Genomic DNA, 27,988 nt, shown 5'->3' with positions numbered 1-27,988 from the left:
ATAAATTGAAATGGGGAAAACTTTAGAAGGGACAGGCTTAATGGGGAAGATGAAGAAATCGTATTTGAACATTTAAAGTTGATGTGCCTATCAGATACCCAAATGGAGATTTTGAGTATAGAGTTACATATAAATATCTAGAGGTCAGATCAGGGATCCAGCTGAAGATACATATTTCGGAGTTGTTAGCAGGTAGTATTTAAAGCCATGAGATTTGTTGAGGTCACCAACGGATGAGAAAAAAGAGGTCCTAGGACTGAGCCATAGCATATTCCAATATTAAAAACCAGAGAGGGAATAGCAGGTGAAGAGGAAGAAAGGGAATTTATATAGCTTTGGCTGGTGGTAAGTGATGGAACCAACAAAATGAACTCAACAGATTTATTTAGAGTCATACAACTTTTTTAACCACTTCTCCACTTATGAGGCATTTATAAAAACAGCTTGATACAGAATAATTAAGATAAGTGTAGATAATAAAGTATTTCAAGAGAAATTGAGAGTAGTCTTATGTGTTCCAGGAAAGATAATGAAATAGATGCTGTTCAGTCAAAGTAAGAGAATTTCTGACTTTGGACCTAAAAGTATAACAATAACTGAGATTATGAGGAAAACTCAGATATTTGAAGAAACTTGTGGTTTTTGCAGTTATTAAGTTTTCAGAGTCAGAGCTTCTGTTTGAAAATGCTTATTCACTTCTCTGCTTAACTGCAAGATAAATAAGGTTCATCTGTGGTGCTAAATAATGCTGCATATCCATTTTATTTTTGTTTTTATTTTTGAATGGATGATTTATAGTTTTCCACTCAAAGCAGCATTCAAATATAAATGAATATGAATACATTTGACATTTAGCAATATGTGCATAGAATCTGAGAGTTGGATCTAGATAGAATGCCATAGCTGTTTAGCAGTATATTTATGTGAGCAAAAAAAAAAAAAAATACATTTTCATAAGATCATTATGATCTGGATTTGCATATAGCCACATTCAGTAGATGCAAACAGATACCAAATTTATTCAAGCTGGTCTTCGCTCTGTATGACTTGCTATTTTTGAACTAGTATTTTACTCTTGGCCTCAAATAGTGGCTATTAATCTTCAGATGTTCTTGATAGTGTACTAAATGCTTCACAAAGCAGGATTGGCTTTCCTCTAAGCTTCTAGGAAATGAAAGTATTGACATAACTTTTTTGTGTGTGTGGTGGGGGAACAGAGGTCACCTCTACCTTTTCTTGGATATTTATTGTCTTATCTCTCTCCCCTGACATTTTACACATTTATTCCTTTCTGTATGCCTCATTTCTTAGTATCTGGTTTCCTCTCTCTGCTTCTTTTTTGTCTGTTTACATCTTTGTGTGTGTATCTCTCACATACACACAGGTACACACATTTACATATACCACTCTCATCCAGTGGTAAAGGATGTGACACTATCTGGTGGAAGGAAAGGGGACTTTTTTCTTGTATATTTTCTTTTATCCATTTATTCTAGAAGGCATCCAAGCAGACTGTTCCTTGTTTCTCACTAGCCAGAGTTGTGAAAAGTCCATGATCAAGTCAGTTACTTGGAGTGGGAATGTGGCCATCAGAATGGACTTAGAGAAGCTAACAATATGCTCCCTGCTGCAAACACCAGAAAAAAACTAGGGCTCTTTCAGGTAGTAAGAAGGGAAGTGGGGAATGGATTCTGGATAAACAACTAATACATATGTGCCACAAATACACAGTGTAGCACATATTAGAATAGTATACCACAGCTGGGTAGGATTTAGGGATGAGAGAATGGGGGAAGCTGTAATCAAAATGGCCTTCAGCAGCTTCTCCTTCCAGAACAAAGTCCCTGGCAGTGCTTAGAATTCCTCTCCCTCTGTACCTTTACTGGCAGGCCTCTCATTCAGGGCATTGGCTTGAGTGGTGGGGGCAAAAAACAAAACATGTACTTCTGTTTATATAAACTTTAAAGGAGGCTAATGGGTATTTGATTCAAGGCTAAAAAGTCATGTCTACCCTATGACTAAGAATCTTTTGAGCTTGGGATCTCCATTTGAAATTTTACCATATTAATTTTCCCCTCTAACATTTATTTTTATGCTCCTGGCATTTTAAGTAGAGCACTCCCTGCTAAGTATTTCATACAAGGTTTCAAACGCAGTTGCAGAGTTGCATGTGATTTCAACCACAGGGTTGTGTGCCTTTGTAGTTTTAGGCAAGTTACTTACATTTTCCTTGCTTTAATTTCCTCAACTATAACAGTCATGGGGAGTATCTTCCCTAGAGTGTTGTTAAATCGGCATCTGAAAGGGTTTTTCTTTTGCATCTGAAAACTCTTAACCCAGCGTCTAACTCTAGTGTTAGATTGTAAATATTTCTATAAACAATATTAAAAAAAACTTTTTTTGGAAGTATGTATCGGATGTTTCATTCTTCTGGAGCAAAGTGTAAGTGGTGGCTGTAATTTCTCAGACCTTCACGTTGTCAAAAAAATATATTAAAAAAAGAAGAAGCAGCAATTAACTTGGACTGAAAAGTGGACACTCCGACCAACCCCAGCTTGTCACTCTAGGAAATTGAATAGATACTTTAAAATGTATCTGAATTTGTACAGACTATCAAAAAGTTGTGTTTTGGACTTTATAGGATTATTTAAACTAAACTGTACTTGGTATTATGCTATTGATTTATAATGAAGGACATTTTAAGGAGGAGAACCATAAATCCCTTTATGATAAGCATCAACAGCACTGACTACATTTTATTTTTCATTTATGAGGACTCTTGAGAAAAGTTTCATTTATGTCTCAGCACCAGCAATAGGATCTTATTTCTCCTGAGCCATTAGCTTTTTTTCAGCATATACACATCAGCTTTTATACCTGATCCCATCCCACTTTTTACATTAGTTCCTAGGCTATTAAGAGCTTCAATTCAGATCCAGACCTGCCGGGCAAGTATGTGTGTCCTTTGTGTCAGCCTCACACCTGGCTTTGACCATGATTTTTCCCTACTCTTATTTTCCCTTTGTAGTCATTCCTTTATCTACTACTGTGTTTAAGCTAGTTGTATAATAGCTTTTGAAGCTATATCAAATCTAATATGAAACAGTAAGAAACATACTAACAAAAAGAGCTAGAGGTAAAGTATTTCAAATCAACTCAAAGATCAACACATCTTTATATTGTGACCAAAAAACGCATGTTTTAGTCACTTTTTTTTTTGGCGGGGGGAGGAATCCACAAACACTAACACGTCTATCATAAACACAAACCTGAACACTGACTAGCTCATCTTAACTGTTACCAGGAAAATTAATCAGGCAATATTTGAAGGTGAAGTGAAAAACTTGTATTACTTCCAAAATTTTTACCCATGAAATTTGCTTAGGGAATGCGTTGTACCTTAACATTTACTGATTTGAAAAAAGAACACATAAACCTAGAGTCTTGATGAATAAGGCTTGTGTATGCTTGTGGTGGGTGAGGCTGGAAGGAGGGAGAAGACAATGGAAGACTGTAGAAAAACAGAGGCAGTGTAACATTGTTGTAGATGATTTTCTAAAGGAAGATTGTTAGCTCTGTGTCTTTCCCTAGGAACATTTTTCCCCCCACTGTCTTAACTGCAATAGAAAAAGTAACAAATGGATAAGTGAAAGAAGTGATTTAAAATTCTAGTCATTTCTTCTCAGGATTTAAGAAATTCTACTTATGGTGTCCTTGTGGATTTGTGGTTTTGTCTGTGGAGTTATACCCACCATAGATATAATGGTTTAAATAGCTGTCCCATATAGAAACTCAAAATAGATTCAATTTCCTTTTAATTTAGACTTTTTGTTAATAAGAAATGTGTCCTAAGGGTCTGTCTTACATATCTCTTTCACTCCTGGCCCTGCCTGGGCACTCAATAAATATTTGATTATGCTTAGAGCAATAACACACTGGGAGTCTGCAGCCTGGAGAGGGCTTTGATTCACTTTTACTTAACTTGTGACCTTAATCAGACATTAATTATTCTTTATCCATGAACATGCAGAAATAATGCTTACTTTGAAGAAAAATTTTTTGAAGATGAATTAATGTTTATAAATCTAGAGCTTGTGTCAGTAAAAATTTTGGTAAGTAGGAGGAAGAAAGTATAAAAGAATAATATGTTAGAGAATATATAATGGTATCATAAAACATATTATTTAAAGTATGAATCATTTAACTAGCACTTTTAAATATATATATATATATGTATATGTATATATATATATATTTCTACAAAGAATAGAACCAGTGATTTTTCTTCTAGCACAGTGCAATATCACTAAATAAAGTACAATTTGATTAGTTATATATCTAGGCTTTGGAAAGTAAGCATTCTTCTTTCTATTAAATCATAGTCAATAGGCTGTAAATTTAGGGGGAGATACCCTATAAAGCACCATTCAACTTTCAAAGAGATTCTAGACCCAAACTAGTTCTTTCCCCTGTATATGCATATTTTGGATTTATTTAGTAACCGTTGTGTATCAGGCACTGTGCTAATCATTTGCATTTATTATTCCATGTATAATACTGTAAGATAGAGAGTAATTTATTCCCATTTTGTAGATGAGGAAATTAAGGCCTAGACTGTCAATCAGCCAAGTTATTAGCTCATTCTCTATCTAAGCACTTGGCTGTGAGGAAATTGCAGGGATGGAGAACGACAAAGCCCCTATCCTGAAAGGTGATTACAGTCTAGGTGGGGGGTATTGAAAATAAAGGAAAATAAAATCAATAAATGACTATGCTAATGTAATAAACAAATTAATTTGATAAGAATAAATTTAAATTAAATCACTGATAGAGACTGCCAAGAAGGGATGAGAAGGCCTTTCTGAAAAGGGAGTGTTGAGAGGACAGCTGAATGCTGACAAGAGGCAATCATTCCAAGATCTGGACATGAGTGTTCTAAGAAGAACCCTTACAAAGCTCTGAAATGGGAATGAGTTCTGCATGTTCCGGGAGCTTAGTTACAGCTAGTGTAGCTACAGTACAGAAGACTAAGGGGTAGAGGCTGGCAGTGAAGACCGGACCTAGCAAGCAGGATAAGAACACAGAGGTCTTGCATTTTATTCGAGTTGCCATGGGAGCCACTGGTAAGTTCCAACCAGGGAAGACATATGATGTGGTGTGCTGTGGCTTTTAAGTTTGGTATTTTTTAAACCTTTTTTTATTTTAAAGATTTTACTTATTTATACACGAGAGACATAGAAAGAGAGACAGAGACATAGGCAGAGGGAGGAGAAGCAGGTTCCCAATGCGGGACTTGATCCCGGGAATCCGGGATCACGTCCTGAGCCAAAGGCAGATGCTCAAACCGCTGAGCCACCCAGGTGTCCCAGTATTTTTTAAATCTTAAATTGATTTACAGAAAAGTTGTAAGGACAACTCAAAAAAATTTTTTTTCCCTTGAACCATTGGAAAGTAAGTTGTACTTATGACTCCTGATGGTGCATGTTTCTTGCAAACAAGGACACTCTCCTACATAACCATGAGACAACTAGCAACATTGAAACATGACTTTCATCTAATGCTCAGACCTCACTCAGATTTTGCCCCTGTTCTATAATGTTATTGACAGCATTTAGTTACATTTTTTCTTCAGTCTTCAACAAGTCTTTCATCTTTCCTGACTTTCATGACCATGACACTGTAGAGACCAGTTATTATGCAGAATACCTCCCATACCAACTTGTTTGACTTTCCCCTGTGATTAGATTTAAATTATCAGTCTTTGGCAGGAATAGTGTTCAAGTGATACTGTGATCTTTTCATTGATCTCTGTTAAGAAGCACAGGATTTTTATTTGTCCCATTAATGATAATGTCCTCTTCTAAACAGTTGACCAAGGTGATGCCTGCTAAGCTTCTCCACTGTAAAATCACTCCTGTACCTTTGCAGGTAATAAAAACTTTGTGCAGAGCTACTTTGAGACTGTGTAATTATACCATTCCTTATGGTACGTTTAACTTCCAATTGGGGTGTGTGTGTGTGTGGTTTTCTGTGTTAGTCAGTAGGTCCATTACTATCACTGTGTATTTTTATATGCAAATTGCCCCAAATTGGCTAATAATAGGGCAGTCTTCAAGGTGGGTTTTTTTTTTTTTTTCCTTTTTGACATGCTCCCATCATTCTTTCTCATACAACAAGACATTCCAGGCTTTTCTTGTCCTTCTCTTGCACCAGCCCTGGAATCAGCACTTTTTCCAACAAACCCTGCTTACTTCTAGTGGGAAAAATTGTATGTAGAATACAATATCTTGGCATTAGATGTGTTTGCTGCTATTGAGGTATCACTGATTCTAAGACCTGAATGGATAGAGATAGGGAATATATCTATGTAGAATCACACACACACATCTTTGTATCTGTTTTTATTTGTCTAATTACATATATGAAAAACATAATTCATACCAGTGCCTCCAGTTCAAACACAGCATCATAAGGGTTCACCCTAGTTTTCTTTCTTTCCTTTTTTGTAGTTCCCTTTCTGACCATGAGAAACAGGTTCCAAGTATCCTTCATATAGCTTCCTATTTGATCAATCCCGTTTGTAACCAATGTTGCATAGATCTTGTCATCTTCTTTCCTAAGTACCTCACCCAACTTGGATTTTTGCACCAAAAAATGCCACACCCGTGCAAGGCATTTTTACACTCTAGGATTCTGTTTCCCCATGCCCCCTGCCCGGCCACACACACACATTAAGGCACCCACCTCACTCTGCTTGGGCTGTGACTTCCCTTTCCAGACTACTTTTTGAAGGGTCTACTTCATCGTCTTGTGAATGCTTTGATGTCCTGCTCTGGGCCACCGTGACTTTGCCTCCCTTCCTCCACGAACATAGACATCAGCTTTGCTCAGCCCCATCAAGTAAGTTTCAGGACTGAATTGTTCAGGAAGAGAAAGGGAAATGGAAGAATTTGTAGTCGCTTTCAAATGCTCACTCTGTTTCTGCAAGGGAAACAAAAAGACCTGCAGAGTCCCAAGACAGTAGGAAAAGATGACGGCATAAACCAAGGTGGTAGTGGTGATGACTTTGATAAGATAGGTTAAGTGATTTGTCCACCATTAGCTAGTCAAACAGCAGAGCCAGACCTATGACCTGGCACTGCACACCCCATATTTTGTAAATAGGTTTTTTTTTTTTTTCTGATAGGGTGGGTCAGAAGCCCAGAATATTTTAAGACAAATGACAATTATTTTCTACTAGAATCCAAACAGAATGGAATTTTAACTGTTTATGCTTTCCCCTTTTATCGCCTCCAAAAAATCATACTTAGAGATCATAATGCATTGGAAATTGCAACTTGAAAACACTTTGGAACATAGAGAGTTGTGGTGATCTCAGAAAGCTGAAATTCTTCTTTTTCTTCTCTTAAGAAATTATTATATAGACTTATTTTACCAGGTCAGTATGTCATGCTAAAACTAACATCGTGGTGGTGGTGGTGGTGGTGGTGATGATGGTGGTGGTGGTGGTGGTGGTGTTGGTGGTAATAGCTAACATTTCTTAATCACTGTCTGTGCTTCTAAGTGCTATAGACGTTTTACCTCATTTACATCTCACATACAGTGAGGTGTAGGAACTATTACTTCCTCATTTTACAAATGTGAAAACTGAGGCATAGAGCGAGAAAGGTACAGGTTCAATATTGCAAACGTCAGAGTTGTCGAAGCAGGACTCCAGAAAGGGTGCTGTTAAACTGTATTCCAATTAGATTCGATTCGATATAAAACTGTTTCCAGGGCAACATTTGAAAAGATGCTTATCAACATGCTTCAGCTAACTCCTATCAATCAGTCAGAGTTTGCATGTGTGATAAATTCCATTTGCCGTTCCTGCTGCAGAACATTAGTGGTGATTTGAAATACTCTGTCACAGTGAACTGGCAGTTTTCATGGTATTAATTTTAGAGTAAATTGACCTGCTTTGCTTATCTCTCAGTAAAAAGAGGGTGTGAAATGAATTAAAGGAGCACGATTTCTTCCCTAGTGTGTGTCAGTGGTTCTCAACAGCAGTGTGGCCTGGGAAAGGGTAGGAGTTCAAGATCACTGGGGCATTTTCAAAAATATACAAACCTCCACTGGTTCTGCCTGCCAGGAGACCCTCTGATCCTGAAGCTTTTAATCTCAAATGAGTAGGAAAGTGGACAGAGAAATGTGTTCAAAACAGATCTTTCATGTATTAAAAGAGCTGGCACAGACCTTTCCACCAGGAAAATCCTGGACACGTCATGGGTAGTCCAGAAATAAGGATACAGAAAGGGCATGCCCACGCACCAGATATGGTCATCACTGTCACATGGAGAACGGCAAACACAAGCTTTCCAATGAAGATCACTCCCTACAAGTCGAGGTTTTTGTTCAATGTAAAATTTTTAGTTATAACATTTAGGTTAACTTAGTTATACACATTTAAGATCACACCAATGTATAAATGTATGGTTTTCTAATATTGAATAATGAGAATTAATAATAACTAAGTAAATAATATATTAATGTAGAAATACCACCTTTTTCTATTCACATACATCTTTAACATCTCTTTTGAGTCATCTAACATTCCCTCTTCATTAGAAAAGGTTATATGTTCACACAGTTCAACAATAAGGAAAAAGGAGCCCAGAGTCTCTATTTCTGTGCCTTACTTTTGGATCCTTACAGATATGTCCCTACAGATATTATCTCCAACCATAAGTAGGCATTTATGAACATAAGGAACTTCAGTGTTTCATTTCTTCCAAAACATGTATGTTTTTGAATTCTAAAGTAAGAACTTAGCATGTTGTTTTAAAAAAAAAAAAAACAACTAAAATGATTTATTTGAATAGGTAATACCTTCGCATGATTCAAAATTTATGAATTTTAAAACTCACATTTAATGAAAAGTCATCGTCCCATCCCCATAGCCTATGTCCTCCAACTCCTGCCACCCACATTACAAGTACATCCTGTTGGTCAGTCACTTTTCTGGCCTTCCATGTTTCTTCATGGATGTACTACAAATACAATATACATCCTGATTTCCCTTTTCTTAATGAATCTAGTAATATGCTATAAAGTTTTCAACACTTTGCCTTATTAATATAATATCCTGGTCAGCATTACAGTCACTGGCCTTATACAGCTACATGGTATTTCATTGTATGCATGTATCAGAATTGATTTAATTTGACTCCTACGGGTGCCTATTTACTTCTGATCTCTTGCTGCTATAAACAATGTTTCTAAGAATAACTTAATATAAATATTATTTTATAAATGTACCAGTAGATCCATTGAATAAATACCTGGAGGTTACATTGCTGAATCAGAGGCTATTCAGTTTTGATATTTCATTACTAATTGTGGAATCTTGGACAACTTAGTTAACTTCTTGTTCTTGATTTATTAGTTTGTAGAGTAGAAGTAAGAGTACCTAGCTCATAGAGCCAAATGTGTTAACACATATAAGGTGCTTGGAATAGTGCCTGGTACAAAGGAAGGGTTAAAAGAATTAGTTGTTGTTATTGATGTTGTTATTATTGTTACCACCAAATTGTTTTCCACTGGGAGATGTATTTACATTCTCACCAGGATGTTTTTGACTGCTTGTTTACTCCTGTACCCTCCACCCTAGGCTTTTCAATGTTAAACTAGAATGCTCCCATCTGATATGTGAAGAGTAGTAGTTTTAATTTGCATTTCTGTTATGATGAGTGGGATTAGGCATTTTTATATGTTTAATAGTATTAAGTTTATTAAATCTTATTTAATTTATGTAAAATTTTATTTCATTTTTTGTGATTGCTGATTTTTTGGTCATTGGATTTTTTTCTATTCTTGGTCTTTCCCTGCTTTTTACAGGATTCTTATTAGGGAATCTTAGGGTTTTTTTGGGGGGGTCATTTGTATTGTGATTTTCTTTATAGTGATTTTTGTTATACAAATATGTTTAGTTTTTATAAAGTTAGATTTATCTTTTTCTAAAGGATTTTAGTTTTAAGTACCTGTGACAAAATCCTCCCTCACTTCAGGATAATAAAAGAATTGTCTTATTTCTTCTGTTATTTGTCATATTTCTTCTGTTAACTTTTGTGGTTTTCTTTTTTTATATTTGAATCTTTGAGCCATTGGAATTGATTCTAGTTATGAATGTGAGGTGCAGATTCAACTACATTCTTTTCTAGATAACTATCCAGTTGTGTCCAAACTGTCTATTGAATAATCCTGTTTTTGAATAATTGTACCAGTAATTGTGATGCTACCTGTGAAATATACTTTCAGACATTCAAAAATTTTTCTTCTCATATGCACCTATTTTAAAACTTTTTGTATGTTCCTTTGATCTACCTGTTAAACATCACAACCATACTATTTCAATAATGGAGGTTTTAGAATATATTTTATGTATGATAGAACTAGGCTGTCTTGACTTGTTGCTCTTTTTGTTTGTCTATTTGCAGTGTTTTTAAAAGTAGACTTTAAAATACTTATTTGTAATGACAATCAAACACTTAAATTATGAGTCATTTCCTAAAAATAATTATTGCGTTATCATCTTCAAAACAACAACAACAACAACAACAACAACAACAACAACAACAAAACCCCTAATTGCACTAGTGGACTATTAGTGGATATATACATATCCAAAAGTACCATTAACTGAGTTTGTTGCATGCTAATATTTCTTCTAAGGTTACTATCATGTTTTTTTAGAATGAAGTAATTCAGAAAATATTCAATAATATGAGAGGCTTTTTAGGAAAACAAGTAAGAGCTTTATTAAAGAATAACTTTGTGGTAGAGAACCTTGTAACTCATAGACTTGAGCATATATGCTATTCCAGTTATATTAATCATAGCTCTCCAGAGCTATGCTGTACAAGATAGTACCCAGTAGTCACATGTGGCTGTTCACATTTACATTTGGATTGGTTAAAATTAAATACAATTTAAAATTCAGTTCCTTGGGCGAACTAACTATATTTCAGTAGTCACGTATGGCTATTGCTACTATTCTGAACACTCCAAAATAAAACATTTCTGTCATCACAGAAAGTTCTGTTGGCTAGCTCTGTTTTAGAATATGTTGCAAGAGCTGCTTTTTAACGTATGGTAGTTTGGTTGATTGGGTCAAAGAGGAAGGGTCGTATCTCGTATCTTTTTTTTGTTTTTTAAAGATTTTATTTATTTATTCATGAGAAACACAGAGCGGGAGAGAGAGGGGCAGAGACACAGGCAGAGAGAGAGGCAGGCTCCATGCAGGGAGCCTGACGCGGGACTCAACCCTGGGATTCCAGAATCATGCCCTGGGCCGAAGGCAGGGACTCAACCACTGAGCCACCCAGGCGTCCCGAAGGGTCATATCTAATTAAGGTTTTAGGTTTAGTAGGAATTCGGATGGAAAAGAGATGAATGTCTGAAAGTAACGTCAAGAGAATTCACTTGAATAAAAGTGTAACGTTTACTGTATTTCGGCAAAGATAACATGTAGTCACTAGACTCTTTGACCACATGCTTCATCACTTAAATATAATATTTCTGAGCATATCACCTACTATATATACATTTTAAATTCATAAATTATCAATTTATTCTACTAAATTCATATATTTTATCTGTATTATAAACTGTGCAAATACATTAAAAACATTGAATGAGAGTTAAATATAAGGTTGTCAAAAGGTACAAACTTCCAGTCATAAAATAACTAAGTCATGGGAATGTAATGTTTAGCATAGTAACTATAGTTAATCATACTGTATTATATAATTGTTTTTTTTTTAAAGTCTTTTTTTTTATTTTTTATTTTTCATTTATTTATGATAGTCACACACCGAGAGAGAGAGAGAGAGAGGCAGAGACATAGGCAGAGGGAGAAGCAGGCTCCATGCACCGGGAGCCTGACGTGGGATTCGATCCCGGGTCTCCAGGATCGCGCCCTGGGCCAAAGGCAGGCGCTAAACCGCTGCGCCACCCAGGGATCCCTCATACTGTATTATAAATTTGAAAATTGCTAAGGGAGTAGATCTTAAAAGTTCTCCTTACAAGAAAATGTGTAACTGAGTGGTGATGGATGTTAACCAGACTTATTGTGGTAATCACTTTGCCTGTATGTACAATACTGAATCATTATGTTGTACACTTGAAACTATAATGTCAATTTAAAAAAAAAAAGTTACATACAAATGGAAGTTCCTATATGTAGCCTGTGAACTGTTTTTTCATGCTCTGAATGAAGTTCACTGGCGCATTTTGGAGTTTAGTAATGTTGTTGAGGGTTGGATTACAAATTAGAGGATTCAGGTTCCAGGAAGAAATTATAGAAAAAGTCACTGAAACTTCAAAAACTTTACTTTTTTCTTGTTAATAAAATGGGAAAAATAATGTTTGCCTTACAAGTGAGAATTAAATTGGATTATATGTGAGATATTGTTTGGTTAAACAGTGAATAGAAAGCATTACTGGTCAGAAAATTTTAGAGCCTCTAAAAGTCTGTGAAAGACGTAAGTTTAGATTTTGCTCTGAAATAACTTTTAACCTCAGTAAAACCTAATGGTAATATAGCATATTAGAAAAGCAATATGAGATTAGTTAAAATATAAAATAAATATAGCATATTGCTATAAATATATAAAATATATAATATTTAAAATATATAAATATATAAATCATTTATAATATATATTATATAATATAAATAAATAATATATAAATATAAATATATAATATAAAATAGCATAATATTAATATAATATAGCATATTGCTTTTCTAAATTTAGAATATGCTTTTCAGAAACAAACACAGGAAATTATTGCGTCTAAAGAGTCAAAGACCTTGACTTTCTTTTTAAGGAGACACATCATTCCTTTTTTTTTTTTAATTTTTTTTTAAATTTTATTTATTCATGAGAGAGAGAGAGGCAGAGACACAGGGGGGCGAGAGAGAGAGAGAGAGAGGCAGAGACACAGGCAGAGGGAGAAGCAGGCTCCATACAGGGAGCTCGATGTGGGACTCGATCCTTGGTCTCCTGGATCAGGCCCTGGCTGAAGGCGGTGCTAAACCGCTGAGCCACTGGGGCTGCCCTCATTCCTTTTTTAAAAGGTTTGTTTGAACAAGACTCATGGAAACACCTAGAAAGCAGTGAATGCTCTTGAGTCCAGTATGTATTTACTAGATCTCTGTTGTGCAGAAGATTCAAAGGAGATCACTATATTTTTAAAAATAGGATCATTTAAATAATTGGCTTTGTTGCCTCCAATGTTATGAGAAATCATATTCTTTACTTGAGGGATGTTAGTGGTGCTAGAGATGCTGACTTGAAAGGTGATGTGTCAACTACATTTGTGGGTGTTTATGACTCAAATTGTCATTTTAGAAAATGCATTGTGTTTTCCTGAACATATTACATTTGGATAACAAAATTGCCTATGGGTTTCAGGGAGAAAGTTTTCTAGTGTTTAAGAAATGTATGTATTGTAAAGTATATGACAAAGATACTACTTAATAATCATATGTATGCCTGAGCAGCATTGTATAATCAAGCATCTGATTTCTCCAGACACATCTTACCTCTCTCACGAATCAGAAAATAATATAATTTTATTGTTAAGAGCCCTCTTATCTCTCCCCTGCAATTTAATTAATACTTGTTAAGAAGACGTAGCTGTCAGATTAGAATTGGATTTTTGAATTTTCTATTGTCTTCTGATGGAGTGGCAATCTAAATCTTTTTATTTAGGTATATTATTTTCAAGAACTTTTCGAAATGATAATTTCCCAGCTTTTCTGATGATGAAGAGAAATTTTTAGCATTTGAATAAATAGATTGAATGGTTGACTTTTTTCCCATAAAAGGAAATGATAGAGAAGCCATTTTAAAAAGAAAACAATGAAGATATTTTTAAGAAAGAATAGCTGTTATTCTCAAATTGTTTTGTTCAAAATTTTAGTGATAATATGACTTTAGGGTTAGATCCGGGCACATTTTAATTTTGTGTGGGTATTTCAAAGTGTAAAGAAATAATCATTGGAAAGGCAGTAGGGAAACAAGCCAAGGTTCATTACTAATATTTCACTTTTCTAAATTCATTCATCAATACTACAAATAATTATCAAATTTCCACATAGTGTGAGCACTAGGGATGTAGTGTGGTCAAAAGATAGACACATGGCCCTCTTGGAACAGCTTACATTTCAACATAGGCAAATAAAAATAATAGCTATTTCTAATCAGTGTTTAGGAAATGAACAACAGACTGAAATAGACAACAACATAAGAGGCTACTTTGTACATAAATGCTTTTCTGAAAAGGATTATATGAGAAACATATTTAAGCTGAAATTAGAGGAAAGAGAACTAGCTAGAAGATATAAAATAGAATGATTTTTCAGATACTCACCATTTATTTAAGTCTTCTTAGATATCTCTCAGTAAAGTTCAAAAATGCCTTTTCCAAAAAGTTCTACTTTTTGTGATAAATGTGTTCCTAAAAACCTTATTTATCTTTTTTTTACTTGTATTTATCTCAAATTATAAATCTAAAAAAGATTATTTTACAACTTTGTTTTCAGCTTGAGTGTAGAAATGTAATTCATTTGAGCATATTTATCTTCTATCCAGCAATCTTCTAAATTAGTTTTAATTTTAATAATTTGTAGGCCCTTTGGGATTTATTATGTAGAAAATACTATCGTGGGTGCATATTGATAATTTTGTTATTTACTTGATATTTGGTATTTATTCAGCTGTTATATTTTATAAATATATATTTTCATTTCTTACTGAGCTGGCTAAAAATATGTTATAATGTTATTAATGATGGGACATTCTTGTATTATTCCTGATGCTAACATAAATGCTCTCAAGATTTTTTTCATTAGTAGTGATCTTGGCTGAAGTCCCCTCCCCCATCTTTAATCAGGTTCAGATAGTTCTTATTCTCTGTGATAGGAAGTTGGTTCATTGGTGAATTTTATTAAGTAGTTGTCTGCATCTACTCATAGAATTGTATGATTTTTCTCCATTATACACTTAATGTGGTGATTTACACTAAGAGATTTTCTCATTTTAACCGTCATTGGATCCCTGGGTAAATTCAATTTGACTATTAGTAGATTTGGCTTGCTCAGCATTGTTTTTTCTTTTTTAAAGATTTTATTTATTTATTCATGAGAGACAGAGGGAGAGGCAGAGATACAGGCAGAGGGAGAAGCAGGCTCCCTGTAAGGAGCCTGATGTGGGACTCCATCCGGATCATGGCTTGAGCAGAACGCCTTTGCTTAACCGCTGAGCCACCCAGGCGTCCCATTGCTCAGTGTTTTAGGATTTTTGTATCTATATTTCCAAATAAGAATGATTCATCATTATATGTACACTTCAAACGTATGCAATTTTGTCAATTCTATCTCTATAAAACTGGGAAAAGAAAAAAAATGAGTTGTAATTACTATTGCTTATGCCAGGAATATCAGTTTTTATATCAAGATGTTACTAACCTCATAAATGATTCCACATTGAGCTAAGTTTTGTGAGATTGCCATTATTTGTTAATGAAGAAAAAAATTCTTCCAATAATGCTTTTGGAGTGGACTCTCATAAGCTATTTTGATGTTAGGGGCTAAGTCATGATACTGGAGAGACTCTCCAGTTTTAATTGTATTGTCTGTATGTTCTTACTACTGTACTTGCAAATGGAGACACTGATAGGGTGAGGAAAAGGAATGTTTACTTGTCACTAGTTCTAGATTGTAATGTAAGGGATAAGGGATGAAAGATGGGTGATCGAATAGTTAGCTAGGGTGATTCTTAGAGAGGTAAGTGAAATCCCCTCTAGACCGTTCTTTATCAGTGATAGGTCACAGTGATTGAAAAAAGTTTGACTGGTGTTTTCTTCCATCATCCTGGCAGCTACTCCTGTAGAGATAGACTGTGCAGAAGCTGCTTTCTCAATCTGTAATTTTTATAAATGATACTTTGACAAAATTGTTGGTAATCATGGCAATTAACTCCCCTAGAATTATCATGCTGAAGTATATTAATTATTTATTAAATATATAGTTCAGCAGTCAAGCAGATTTGCTTCTAACACATGTTTCAATAATAGTATGTAATTCAAACATTTTTACAAAAAGAGTTTACTTTCTTCTATATGGAAAAGTTGGAACAGATACTCCAGTCATCTGAGAGAGACCCACTCCATGTAAGCTCAGCATTTTTTAAGCTCTTCTATTTTAAAGTCTCATTTGAGTATCATTACCCCATAGTATATTTGTATTTGTGTTAATTTAAAAATGTTTGTATATGCCTTCTATAAAATATCTATCCACAGAAAATATCATAAAAGATTATGCCATACTTATTCGTGACCTTAGCAATTCTCTAGGCGATCCCTGAGTATTAATGTGGACATAGGAATCCCAATTTGAGAAACATAGGTTAAGGCATTCCATATTGGTCTCATCATGAAGTTGTATTAGAATCGGGAGACTTTTCTGACATTAGGTAACGATCTGTTTCTATGAAATCAGTATGCCAAAAAATGAGTGAGAAAAGAAGGAAAATATTTCACACAGAGGCACCAGCCCTAGCATGGTACTCAGTTCATAGTTGGGTTTAACAAGTAGCTGTCGACGGAACTAATATATTTTCTAAAAACTAATAACTAATTTCTGATAAATAAGAAAAACTAAAAGCCTAAGAAAACGTTTGGAAATATGGTGGATCTTCTTAAGTTGCTGAACAGGTATTTTTAGTTACTAGAAAGTATGCTCTAAAATGCCTTCAGAGTTGGAGCAAAAGGTCTATTTGCATTTTTTGTTTTATGTAGATCCTCAATACGTATTCTCTAATATATTACAAATTGAGTGAGTGGGCAGATTCATTCAGGAAATTTCTGAGACACTAATCCTTTCATGGTCACTTCAGAATGCCACTCTAAATGCTTAGCCACTTGTGTGCTAAATGCTTAAGTCCCAGGTTCTTTACCAACATGTTATTCTAAAGAATCCTATAAAGTAGGGACTTTATATCTCCTCATATTACAGATGAGGAAACTTGAGAAGCTTATTATACATGTCTGTGATTATGAAATTTTTAAAATTCAGGAAAATAAAAGAGAAGACCAAACCAAATGTATTAATACCTTTAGGCAACCAAGAAGGATAAAATAGAGTGGAGCTGCCTCAGTGGACAGTACATGTATCAATCTAGACAAAAAGCATCTTGTCACTGAGGCAGGTTACTCTCCCTTGTAACAGGTGCATGTCTTGCTCCCCGTATGCAGCAGAGCACTGGACATACAGAAATGTTCCAGAAATGAGGATATTCATTGCAAACGACATTTGAATTACTTCCTTCAGACCAGTAAAATGTTCTACAGTTTTCTGAGAACCTTGAAAGCATAGTGCTGCAAAATAATTGATTGAATCAGAAGAGAATATGGCCCCAAAATAGAACCAGATTTATATATTTATTAGTGAGTAGGATTAAGCATTCATTTTATTGGAATAAATTTTTTAGTTTTCAAATTGAACCACATCACCATTTTTTGGTCTAGAAGAATTCTAAGGTAATTTAAGCATCATTAAAATATCCAGCTAAAAATCCCTTTTTAGGTATATGATTTGCAGATATCTTCTCCCTTTCAGTAGGTTGTCTTTTTGTTCTGTTGATAGTTTCCTTCACTGTGCAAAAGCTTTTTATATGATATAGTCCCATTTGTTTATTTTGGGTTTTTTTGCTTTTGCCTGAGGAAGCTTGTCCAAAAAAATATTGCTAAGACCAGTGGTAAGGAGTTTACTGCCTATTACTTTATTCTAGGAGTTGGCTAGTTTTAAGTTTACATTCAAGTCTTTCATCTATTTTGAATTGATATTTGTATGTGGTGTAAGATACTGGTCCAGTGTCATTCTTTTGCATGTGGCTGTCTAGTTTCTTCAATGTCATTTGTAGAAGAGACTGTCTTTTCCCCATTGTATATTTTTGCCTCCTTTGTTGTATATTAATTGGCCATCAGATATGTAAGTTTATTTCCATTGATCTGTGTCTCTTTTTGTGCCAGTACCATAGTGATTTGGTTGTTATAGCTTTGTAGTATAGTTTTGAAAACAGGAGGCTTGACACCTTCAGCTCTGTTTTTGCTTGTTTGTTTTTTGTTTTTGTTTGATTGTTTTCCTTCAAGATTGTTTTGACTATTTGGGAACTTTTGTGTTCCTGTACACATTTTAGGATTATTTGTTCCAGTTCTTTGAAAAATGCCATTGGTATTTTGTTGGGTTTTTAAAATTTTTATTTATTTGAGAGATAGAGTTATGAGAAAGAGAGAGAGAGAGAGAGCATGAGAGAGAGAGAGAGAGAGAGATCACAAGCAGGAGGGAGGGGTTTCCTTTTTTCCTCTCCTCTTTCTTTTGTCTTTAACCATCCCTGTATATCTCTGATTTAGGAAATACAGCTCTATCTTGGTCAGAAACTTTTAGGGATTTACCATTTCCTGCAGAATCCATTTCGTGCTCGATATCATTTATACCCTCAAGCAGGTATAAATGAATCTTCAATCAGCCTATCTGGCAGCATCTCTTGTCTCCGCTTGTCCACTTCCAAACTCCACTCCTACCTCTTATCCAGTCTCTTGTCGCAGTCTGTCACATGCCATCTCTGTGGTTTTGTTTATGCCTTACCTTCATCCAGGTGTTTCTTCCCCCGTCCCTGCCTACTGAATTGACAGTTAAAATATCCCCTGATCTAATTAGAATTAATCCTCCATCCTGTGTCTTCCTATATCTCTTTAATTTTTTCCTCCATTGTGGTTTATATCACATTGTACTTCATAGTTTATATATAGTCTTTGGTTTTTATTTCATTTTTGCACATGTGTATCCTAATAGATTACAAACTCCTTGAGTTAAAGCTGAATCAGTTCAACCTTGTAGCTTGGTGCTGTTTAGTCAGTGTGGAAAAAAACATGGGCTTTGACTTAGGCAAGACCTTGGTTTGAATCTCTATTATGCCACTGTGTGATCTCTTTCATTTTTTTCTCCCAGTTTCCTAACTTGTAAAAGGAAGATAATAACACCAAATTTGTAACATTATTCAGATTAAATGAAATAATATATGTAAAGTATATAGCTTAATGCAATGGCCCACAGCAGAAATGCAATAAATGGTTATTATTCTCTTTGCTGTTACTGGTACTATAGTAGGGAGTCTTGGAGAAAGACTGTTTTGTTTGCCTGAGCTCTTAGTATTAATGGTTTTCATTTAATTGTGTGGCTAATTTCTAGCTGTGTATAACTGAAGCTAGAAATTACCCGTTAGCCTTGCTGTTAAATATAAATCTCCCCCCCACTTTTTTTTTACTATCTTAAAATCTCATATTACTTATTCTGGTATTACAACATTTTCCTGGCAAAAAGGGTTGCTTGCTTCTTCTGTTTTTCCACTAATGGAGGGCCAAGTTGTTTCCAGGATTTGTGAAAACAATTATTCAAGTTTTAATCCTTTTTAATTCAGTCTTTTCTGTGCTATTTTATGAATTGAATTTTCTAGTTTTAGAGTTACTGAAACCTCCTGTGTGGCGAGAGGGGCAACAGCGTGCTAGAAAGACTTCTTTGGCCTGCCAGGTTCTAACACATCTTACTTTCCCACTTTGGTTAACTTTTTTAAGTGTTTATGTTCTAAGCCTGGATGGCACCATGCAAATGTACCTTATACCAAAGAACTTGCTAAAATTGAAGATAACTAAGGGAAAGGACATATGATGCTTTTGTAAATTATTAGGAAAGATAGAGTCCAGCTCATTCTTCATTTGAATTAGGCATTTTGTGCTTATTATAAATTAAGAGTTTCCTAGAATTGAAATTATGGGAAGATGAGTCCGTGTGGGGAATTACCTAATATCTCTTTACTCCTTTCCCATTAAAACAATGATGAAATCATCAAAGAAAGGAAAATTACTCATCTCTAGCTACAAAAAAAATGACAAGAATTGATCATGTATATTTAAAGCATATGCATCATCTTCCACACTGGTGAGAATAGATTAAGAAATAGCACTAGAAATTGACTTAAGACTGAGACCCTGGCAGAGGAATGAAATACTTCCAGATATCAAAATACTGGAAGAAGAGAAGGAATCAACTTCAGTTTCACCAACTCTTAATGATGATGTTGGTGGTGATGGTGGTAGTCATAGTGATGGTGGTGGTGGTGGTGGTTGGTGATGGTAATACATAACATCTAGTAGGCAAATTGTCAGGTACTATGAAAGTCAATAGTTATTTCATGCATTTAAAATCCCTGTGTGATAGGTATGGTCATTTTTATATCCATTTTACTGTTGAACAAACTAGGGCTTCAACAGCTAGTCTTACCCAATGCCACATAGTTTATAAAGACAGAAGTGGGGCTTAAACAACTCAGTCTAACCAGTCATCAGTCTTCTTAATCCCAATGCTGTGCTGAGAAGGCTACAAACCTCCTTTCTGTAGGCAGGAGTGAGATCAGAGAACAGGACAGGACTTCTCTAGTAGCTCTCAACCAGAGCAGAAGCACGATCCAGCCAGACCACCACTTCCAAGGGCTTTTATGAGGGGGAGTTGCAGACTGATAAAGGGAAAACTCTTATAAACCCCTTATGACAGGGATATCATGTTAAACTCTCAGGAAGGGGAGAAAGATAAAATATATGACTTAGATACTCTGTTTCCTAAAGCCAATTTTAGTAGAGGAGTCTGCCAAGAATCCCACTCCAGTGCATAGCAATTTTAGACTGCAGAAGCTAAGCGGGGGAGAATAATAATGCACTTACAGTTTGTGTAGGTACCTTCCTGATCCTACATAAGAGAGACTTTTTGTTAATAGTTTCCATCTGGCTATGAAAATGGCACAGTTTCGTCCAACAACCTAGAAGAGTGAGCTTTCTTCCAGAAGACCCAGATCCTCTTTGGAACATTTGGCCTTCAGCAATTTTACTCTCAGCTTATCCCATAGCATCCACAGCCCACCATCAGATATCCCGTGAACGTCCCATTAACAACTCATTAGACAGATTCTCTAAGATTTCTTATCGATTTTTTTTAAAGATTTTATTTATTCATGAGAGAGACAGAGAGAGAGAGAGAGGCAGAGACACAGGCAGAGGGAGAAGCAGGCTCCATGCAGGGAACCCAACGTGGGACTCGATCCCGGGTCTCCAGGATCACGCCCTGGGCCGAAGGCGGTGCTAAACCGCTGAGCCACCTGGGCTGCCCAGATTCTCTAAGATTTAACAAAATAATCACCCCAAAGAGTACACATACTCATAAAGTAATAAATGGCCTCACTGAGATAGTTTACAAACAAAACAAGTAAAAAAAAAAATCCCCTTCCTCCCCCCCAAAAACATGAAAGTCAACCTGCTATTGAAATACATCTCCCATTGATAATGGAAGATATATATAATACCAAATGTCTATTCTTAGAAAATAAAGACAAATATAGCTGTGATGAAATAAGGACAGAAAAGTGGAATTCCATAGAGAAAATAATAATGATGATGAAAATAAGAATAATGAGAGTAATAATTCATATAAGCATTCAAAACAAAATAATGTATTTTGATTCTAAGACATTCTCACATTTTAATGCCTCTGAAATGGGGATCTTAAATAATAGCCTCTTTCCAATACTTCCAGTTGCACCACATTGGTAGTGTATGATACCCCTTTGAAAACACGAGAGAGCTGGTGTCATTTCTGCTTGAAGTTTCCTGGCCTTGGATCTCACCCAATAAAATCCAAGCACTTTACCACGAACTGCACAGCTCAATGAGAGCTAGTCACCTGTTCCTTCTGTTATTTCACCTCCTAGAATTTCCCCCTTTTTGTTCACTCTAATTCATGCTACAGCCATGCTAGCCTCCACGTTCTTCGACATCTAGGCATGCTTCCACTTCCAGTCTGTCTGTTCCCTGTGTTGTTTCCTTTGCTAGGAATGATTTTTCTTCTAAGTGCCGCATGGTTCATTCTCACGTTTCCTCTAGTATTTAATCAAATGACACCTTCTCATTTAGGCTTTCCCCTGTCATCTTATGTGAAACTGCATCATCCTACATTCCCTGTCTGCCTTTCTGCTTCATTCTTCTTTCTAGCATTAATTTTCAATTGATTGTTCCTATTTCATTTATCTTGCTTGTGGTCTGTCTTTCCCCGGTTGAGTATAAGGTCTGGTACAAGCAGGGATTTTTGTCCATTGTCTTCACTACTGAATCTCCAAGTCCTAGAAGAATGCCTTACAGAGAAGGCACTTAATAAACATGTTCTGAATATATGAATAAATAGTGTATATAAATAATGTATGTCTAACTATATGTGTTAATATGTAAATACACCAAATATAAAACAATGAATTGATGGAATACATGTTCAAAGGTTGGTGGGTGGGGTGGGAGGAGGTGTAACCATCACACTAAGCCTGTCTGATGGCTCATGGACTAGGTGTCAGGTGTCTTGAGATATCAACCTGCCTCTGTTACCAGCTCAGTTAAATTTGGCAGGTTAATCCCCTGAGCCTCCAGGTTGGACTGCATAATCTGAATGGATGTTATAACATTGTCAGTTAAATTGATCCTTCTACTAAAAACAACTGAAAAATGAGGACCAGCAAGAGGAAGCTGTTGAATTAAACCATACCTCTTAACATAAATATTATCACCATAAACAATAGTGGTAGTGAGGGTTAATGCAAAAGAATTTTGAGATAACTTGTAGTTCAATTTCCTCTGTTTTATAAATAGTGAAACCCAAGCCCAAGGTTTGAGGGACTTAGCCAAGGTCAAATGCTAATTCGTGGCAGCCCTTAGAACTCTACTCAGCATCTCTGGCTGAATCCGGTCTTCTTTCTACTATAACTGGTTAGTACAAAGAGTAAATGCCGGTGACTTTCCAAACAACGAATTATACTTAAGCTGTTTTGATATAATGTTTGGCTTAGATTTGATGAATTCATTTAGTGGCAAGAATACATTGATCAATGCATCTCTCTTTGTGATCTAATTCAGCTTACAGAAGAGATTGGAAAACTTGAAGATAAAGTGGAATGTGCTAATAATGCCCTGAAAGCAGATTGGGAAAGATGGAAACACAATATGCAAAATGATATCAAGTCAGCATTTACAGATATGGCTGAGGAGAATATCCACTATTATGAACAGGTAATTAGTGATATGTGATATTGCTTCATGTTATGAAAGTTATCCTCTCTTTTACTTTCTATCTGTCCCTTGATGAAAGAGTCTATTAAGGAAGCAAGTGTCACATTCAAAAGCCTCCTTGGTGGCTCAGTGCCAGTAGAGTTGCCAGTTAATAGAGTAATGCTGAACCCACCCACCGAAACAAATGTGTTTATGTGGAGGAAGGATGAAAGTCTTCCTTCTTACGCAGCATGCCCCAAGTGCCTAATTTGAGCCTTGATGTGAGAAAGAAATATGACACCATTTTGTTTTGTTTGTTTTCCCTACAGTTTCTTGTTTTGGAAGGATTTGAATTTTTCAAAAGCACCTGGTAATGCCTCCTACTGATCCTCCTGTCTTATTTCCTCCTCCTCCCCCTTTCTTATGTTATAAAGGGTTTCCAGCATGAGAACAGGACCAGAGGTTTGAATGAGCAGAAAATCAAATCGGGTTCTGGGTCCTGTGTCCCTGCCATTTCTACCTTGCCATTCAAAACCTCAACAAAAAAGCATGCTATTCTTTTTTTTTTTTTTTTTAGTTCATTTTAGTTTAGTTCAGCTTTTTTTTTCTGAAGTTCAAGATAGAACCTAGTCATCATTTTGCTTTTCAAATGATTGTTTTTTTATTTTTTATTTTTTGCAACTGACAGTTCCCTGAGGTAGTTATTATTTTAAATGAATTTTATACTACCACTTCTTTTTTTTTAAATCTACCATATCCTAAACATACTGTTCCTAAGAGGTACATTTTAAACGTATCTTAAACCTTATCTCTGGCTGAATTAATGACTATATGGAACCGGTACATTAAGAATATTATTCTATGCTTTGTGGTCTAGTAGTGCATGTCAGTTTAATATTACAAAATATTGTATATTTTCAAAGATTAATTGATAATGATATTTTCATTTAACGAGTTTCTTAAGCCCTTACTTCCAGCAGATGCTGTGCTGGGCCCTGGAGGGACCACAGCATGAAAGACAAATACAGTGCCTTTCTCATGCAGTCACAGTCACCAAGGAGAACAGACAATTAATACAAAAGATTATAATAAAGTATAATACGTTCTAGCATAGAAAGATATTACAAAGGCATCTAACCTAATCTGGAAGGAATGAGAAATGTTCTGCAGAGGATGTTGTTTAAGCTGAGGCCTGAATGATGAATAAAGGTAGGCGGATAAAGATGTGGGAAAGAGTTCCAGTCAGAGAAAATACATGCAGAAAATCCCAGAAGTGAGAGAACATGTTCAAATAGTTGAGGTTCTTTTTTGGAGGTTGGAGAAACAGAGGTAGTATTGAACTGAAAAACGAGGTTTTTGTATGAGAGGAAAAAGTTTTCCTGGACTCTCTTAGGGTCCCTGGCTAGGTCTGAAAATTGAAATGAGAAAGATAAATTGACAGGAGAAATGCACAGAAATTGATTTAATGTAAGTTCCCTGAGAACTTAACAGCTTTCCTAAGGACATAGTGTCTAGAAGCAACAGACCCAAGTATTTTATGCTAGGTTTGATGAAGGGTGGGCAGTCATAGAGCATTATGGTAGATTAAGAAGTATGAGGTCAGTATAATAAACTGGGGAAACTTAACAAGGCCTGCTTGTTCCTTTCCTTTGATAAGGACATTCCATTCCCCTGGATATAAGGACCTTTCATATGAGTGGGTTTTTTTTTTTTTTTTTTTTTTTAAGATTTTATTTATTCATGAGAGACACACAGAGAGAGGCTGAGACATAGGCAGAAGGAGAAGCAGGCTCCCCATGGGGAACCTGATTCAGGACTCCCTCCCAGGACCCCAGATCATGACCAGAGCCAAAGGCATCTGCCACCAAGCCACCCAGGTTGTCCCATATGAGGGTTTTATCAGGTTATGGAAAATGAGGGTTATGTAAAGTTGAAGTGATCTTCCTGCCTCTGCCATAATCTCAAACTCCTTCAGTTTAAAATATTCAATATGGCCAGCTGCCATAATTTGCTGCCATGTGTCCTAAACCCCACTGGGCTAAAGAGTGCTTTATCATAGAAGTCTTTTATTTTTCATCCTAAGGGAAATAGTAGAGACCATTGAAGAGTTTACAGCAGGGAAATGACATTATCTATTAGACTTACCTTTAGAAAGGTCACTTGGGCTTTTATGTGTCAGAGTGCAACAAAACTGGATATGATGAGACCTGATAGTTAGGGAACTGTTGCAGCACCAGACAGAGATGTGAACTGACACAGGGATTTAGTGGCAGTGGCCTGGAAATGCAAGTGATTGAAAAGATCATTCTCTCTCTCACCTTAACGTTTTTTTTTTTTTTTTGAAGATTTTTATTTATTTATTTAAGAGAGAGCAAAAAGAGGGGGAGCACAAGAGATGGGGAGGGGTTGAGGGAGAGGAAGAAGCAGACTCCCCACTGAGCAGAGAGCCAAACATGAGGCTCCATCCCACGACGACCCCGGGATCATGACCTGAGCCGAAGGCAGACACTTAACCGACTGAGCCAACCCAGGCACCCGTCTCCTTAATTTTTTTATTCTGCGTTAACCACCTTAAGTTCAAATATCTCAAAGAAATTTCCCATAAGTCTCAGATTTTGAAATGATTTAAAATATTTTATTGAATAAAGCATATTGACCAACATAGGGTTTATTACCACTTAACTATTTAAATCCACAAAAATAACTTCCTCTCTCCTTTACATTAGAACTGTCCATTCTGATGTTACAGAAGTGTTATGACAATCAGCCAAAATAATTTATAAGAACATACCTTAAGGGGCACCTGGCTGGCTCAGTGGTTGAACATCTGCCTTTGGCTCGGGCATGATCCCAGGGTCCTGGGATTGAGTCCCACATTCGGCTTCCTGCATAGAGCCTGATGCTCCCTCTGCCTGTGTCTCTCCCTCTCTCTGTGTGTCTCTCATGAATAAATAAATAAAAACTTAAAAAAAGAAAAAAGAAAATGCCTCAAAAATTGAAATATGCAATATACTATAAGTGACTGTGATTATAAAACAGAAGTATATTAGGGTATAAAATCACATGACAAAGGCATGGGCTGTATTTTCCTTTAAATGATAGGATCTGTGAAATTTTTTTTCTAAGTTTGGACTTTATTTTTTAAGGGAAAGTGTTCATAGCAGTTCCACTGAGTTATAACTGAAGTGTTTGGGTTTTGACTATACCTGTCATATAAATTTGTATTTTTGTCATTCTTATAGACTGAATTCAGTCTATATAAAATACTGTTTTCTTAGAAACAGTTAAATTAGTATCACTGTGCCATATTGCCAGTTTTGTTCTTCACGGCAGTTTATGTCAGTATATTTTTAACTCTTTCCTCCAAATGAATTACATTTCTAAGTGTTCATAAAAATGTATCGAGTGTAATACATCTTAGATGTATAACTTTGAAGTAATCATTAGTTTTCTTTAAATTCAAAAGAACCCTACAGTTTCAATTATTTGTTGTTTTTTTCCCGAGTGAATAACTTTTAACTGATTTGCCATATCAGTCCAAGCATAATCAGGAAGTTGGAGCCCTTAAATAATCAAAGCTTCCTAATTAGCACACAGATTGTGTGGCCTGAAACAGTAACAGTCTGCTGTTATCTGTTAACTTCAGAATATCTTAGATATACAGAGAAGTAAAATGTTCCAGAATCTTTCCATTTTCTTTTTTAATTTAATCACATTCTTATGGAAATACTTTTTTTTAATCAACATTTGCAAATATAAATCCCCAAAGGGGTTTGTTCCTAGTATGATAGATGAATTGGGATATAAACATTTGCCTTTGGACTTGTTTTATGAAATGAAATGGTCACAGCTTGTTTATAACTTAAAAGTTAAATATCAAAGTGACAGAGGAAAATCAGATTTTAAGTATGAGGCGTGGGTCTTTATCGGAAGCTAGCTATTGTCATATTGAAATGTAGTACTTAGATATGTGAATTTACTTGGAGATGGTTGACACCAAATAAAAAACAGATATCTCTAGGTGAACTCTATATGGATAAAATGAAATTATTTTCATTTTGTCCTATATAATGAATAATTACAAATAAATTTCAGGGCACCTAGGTGGCTCAGTGGTTGAGCATCTGCCTTTGGCTCAGGGCATGATCCTGGGGTCTGGGATCGAATCCTGCATCAGGCTCCCTGTAGGGAGGCTGCTTCTCTCTCTTCCTGTGTCTCTGCCTTCTGTCTCTCGTCTCTCATGAATAAATAAATAAAAATCTTTAAAAAAAAAGAAATTTCACTTCTTTTTAAAAACAAGAATTAACAAAACACTACAACAAAAAAAAAATCCAATTGAACATGGGTTGAGTAATTTCAAAGTATATTGCTACTCAAATAACCAAAGAAAATTACTTCCTGATAAAATGTGAAGGAATGCTAAAACACGAGAACAGTTTCTGTTTATGTGTTGTTGATGCTGATGGTGATGATGATGGTGGTGGAGAGATTTGAAAGGCTAAGTGATCCTTGGTCAGTGTTACAAACTGAAAGAATATACTCTTAGAAAATTCACTTTTAATATCAATGAAAAGATCACATAATGTTAATTTTTGCCAAATAATGCAGTTTATAGTTAAGTGAATAAAATACTTAAGTGAATGTAATACTTAAAGTAATGTAATTTGTTCCTTTGCACAGTTTACTTTACAGTATTAATGTATGGAAGTCCTTGTTTAATAGTCCTATTTTTGTGGTTATAAAATTAACATACACGCACACTAAAAACAAACAAAAACAACAACAAAAACTAGGTACACTAATA

General features: G+C 35.5%; 1 protein-coding gene and 1 long non-coding RNA gene across 2 annotated transcripts in view; both read left to right on the top strand.

The window, feature by feature from the left end:
- Positions 1-27,988, top strand: part of SNX7 (sorting nexin 7) — a 92,946-nt gene that overhangs the window by 44,705 nt on the left and 20,253 nt on the right. The window contains 1 exon segment of the mRNA XM_038541237.1: positions 23,053-23,205. Coding sequence (XP_038397165.1) covers positions 23,053-23,205 — 153 coding nt within the window.
- LOC119876384 lies at positions 4,836-7,438 on the top strand. The gene is made up of 4 exons (XR_005361156.1): positions 4,836-5,123; positions 5,869-5,928; positions 6,779-6,900; positions 7,311-7,438. It is a non-coding gene; the product is annotated as an uncharacterized LOC119876384 (long non-coding RNA).

This window comes from Canis lupus, chromosome 6 (assembly GCF_011100685.1).
Source record: "Canis lupus familiaris isolate Mischka breed German Shepherd chromosome 6, alternate assembly UU_Cfam_GSD_1.0, whole genome shotgun sequence".
NCBI lineage: Eukaryota > Metazoa > Chordata > Mammalia > Carnivora > Canidae > Canis > Canis lupus.
Note: the sequence above shows the minus strand (reverse complement) of the source record. Positions and strands in the feature narration are given on the sequence as shown.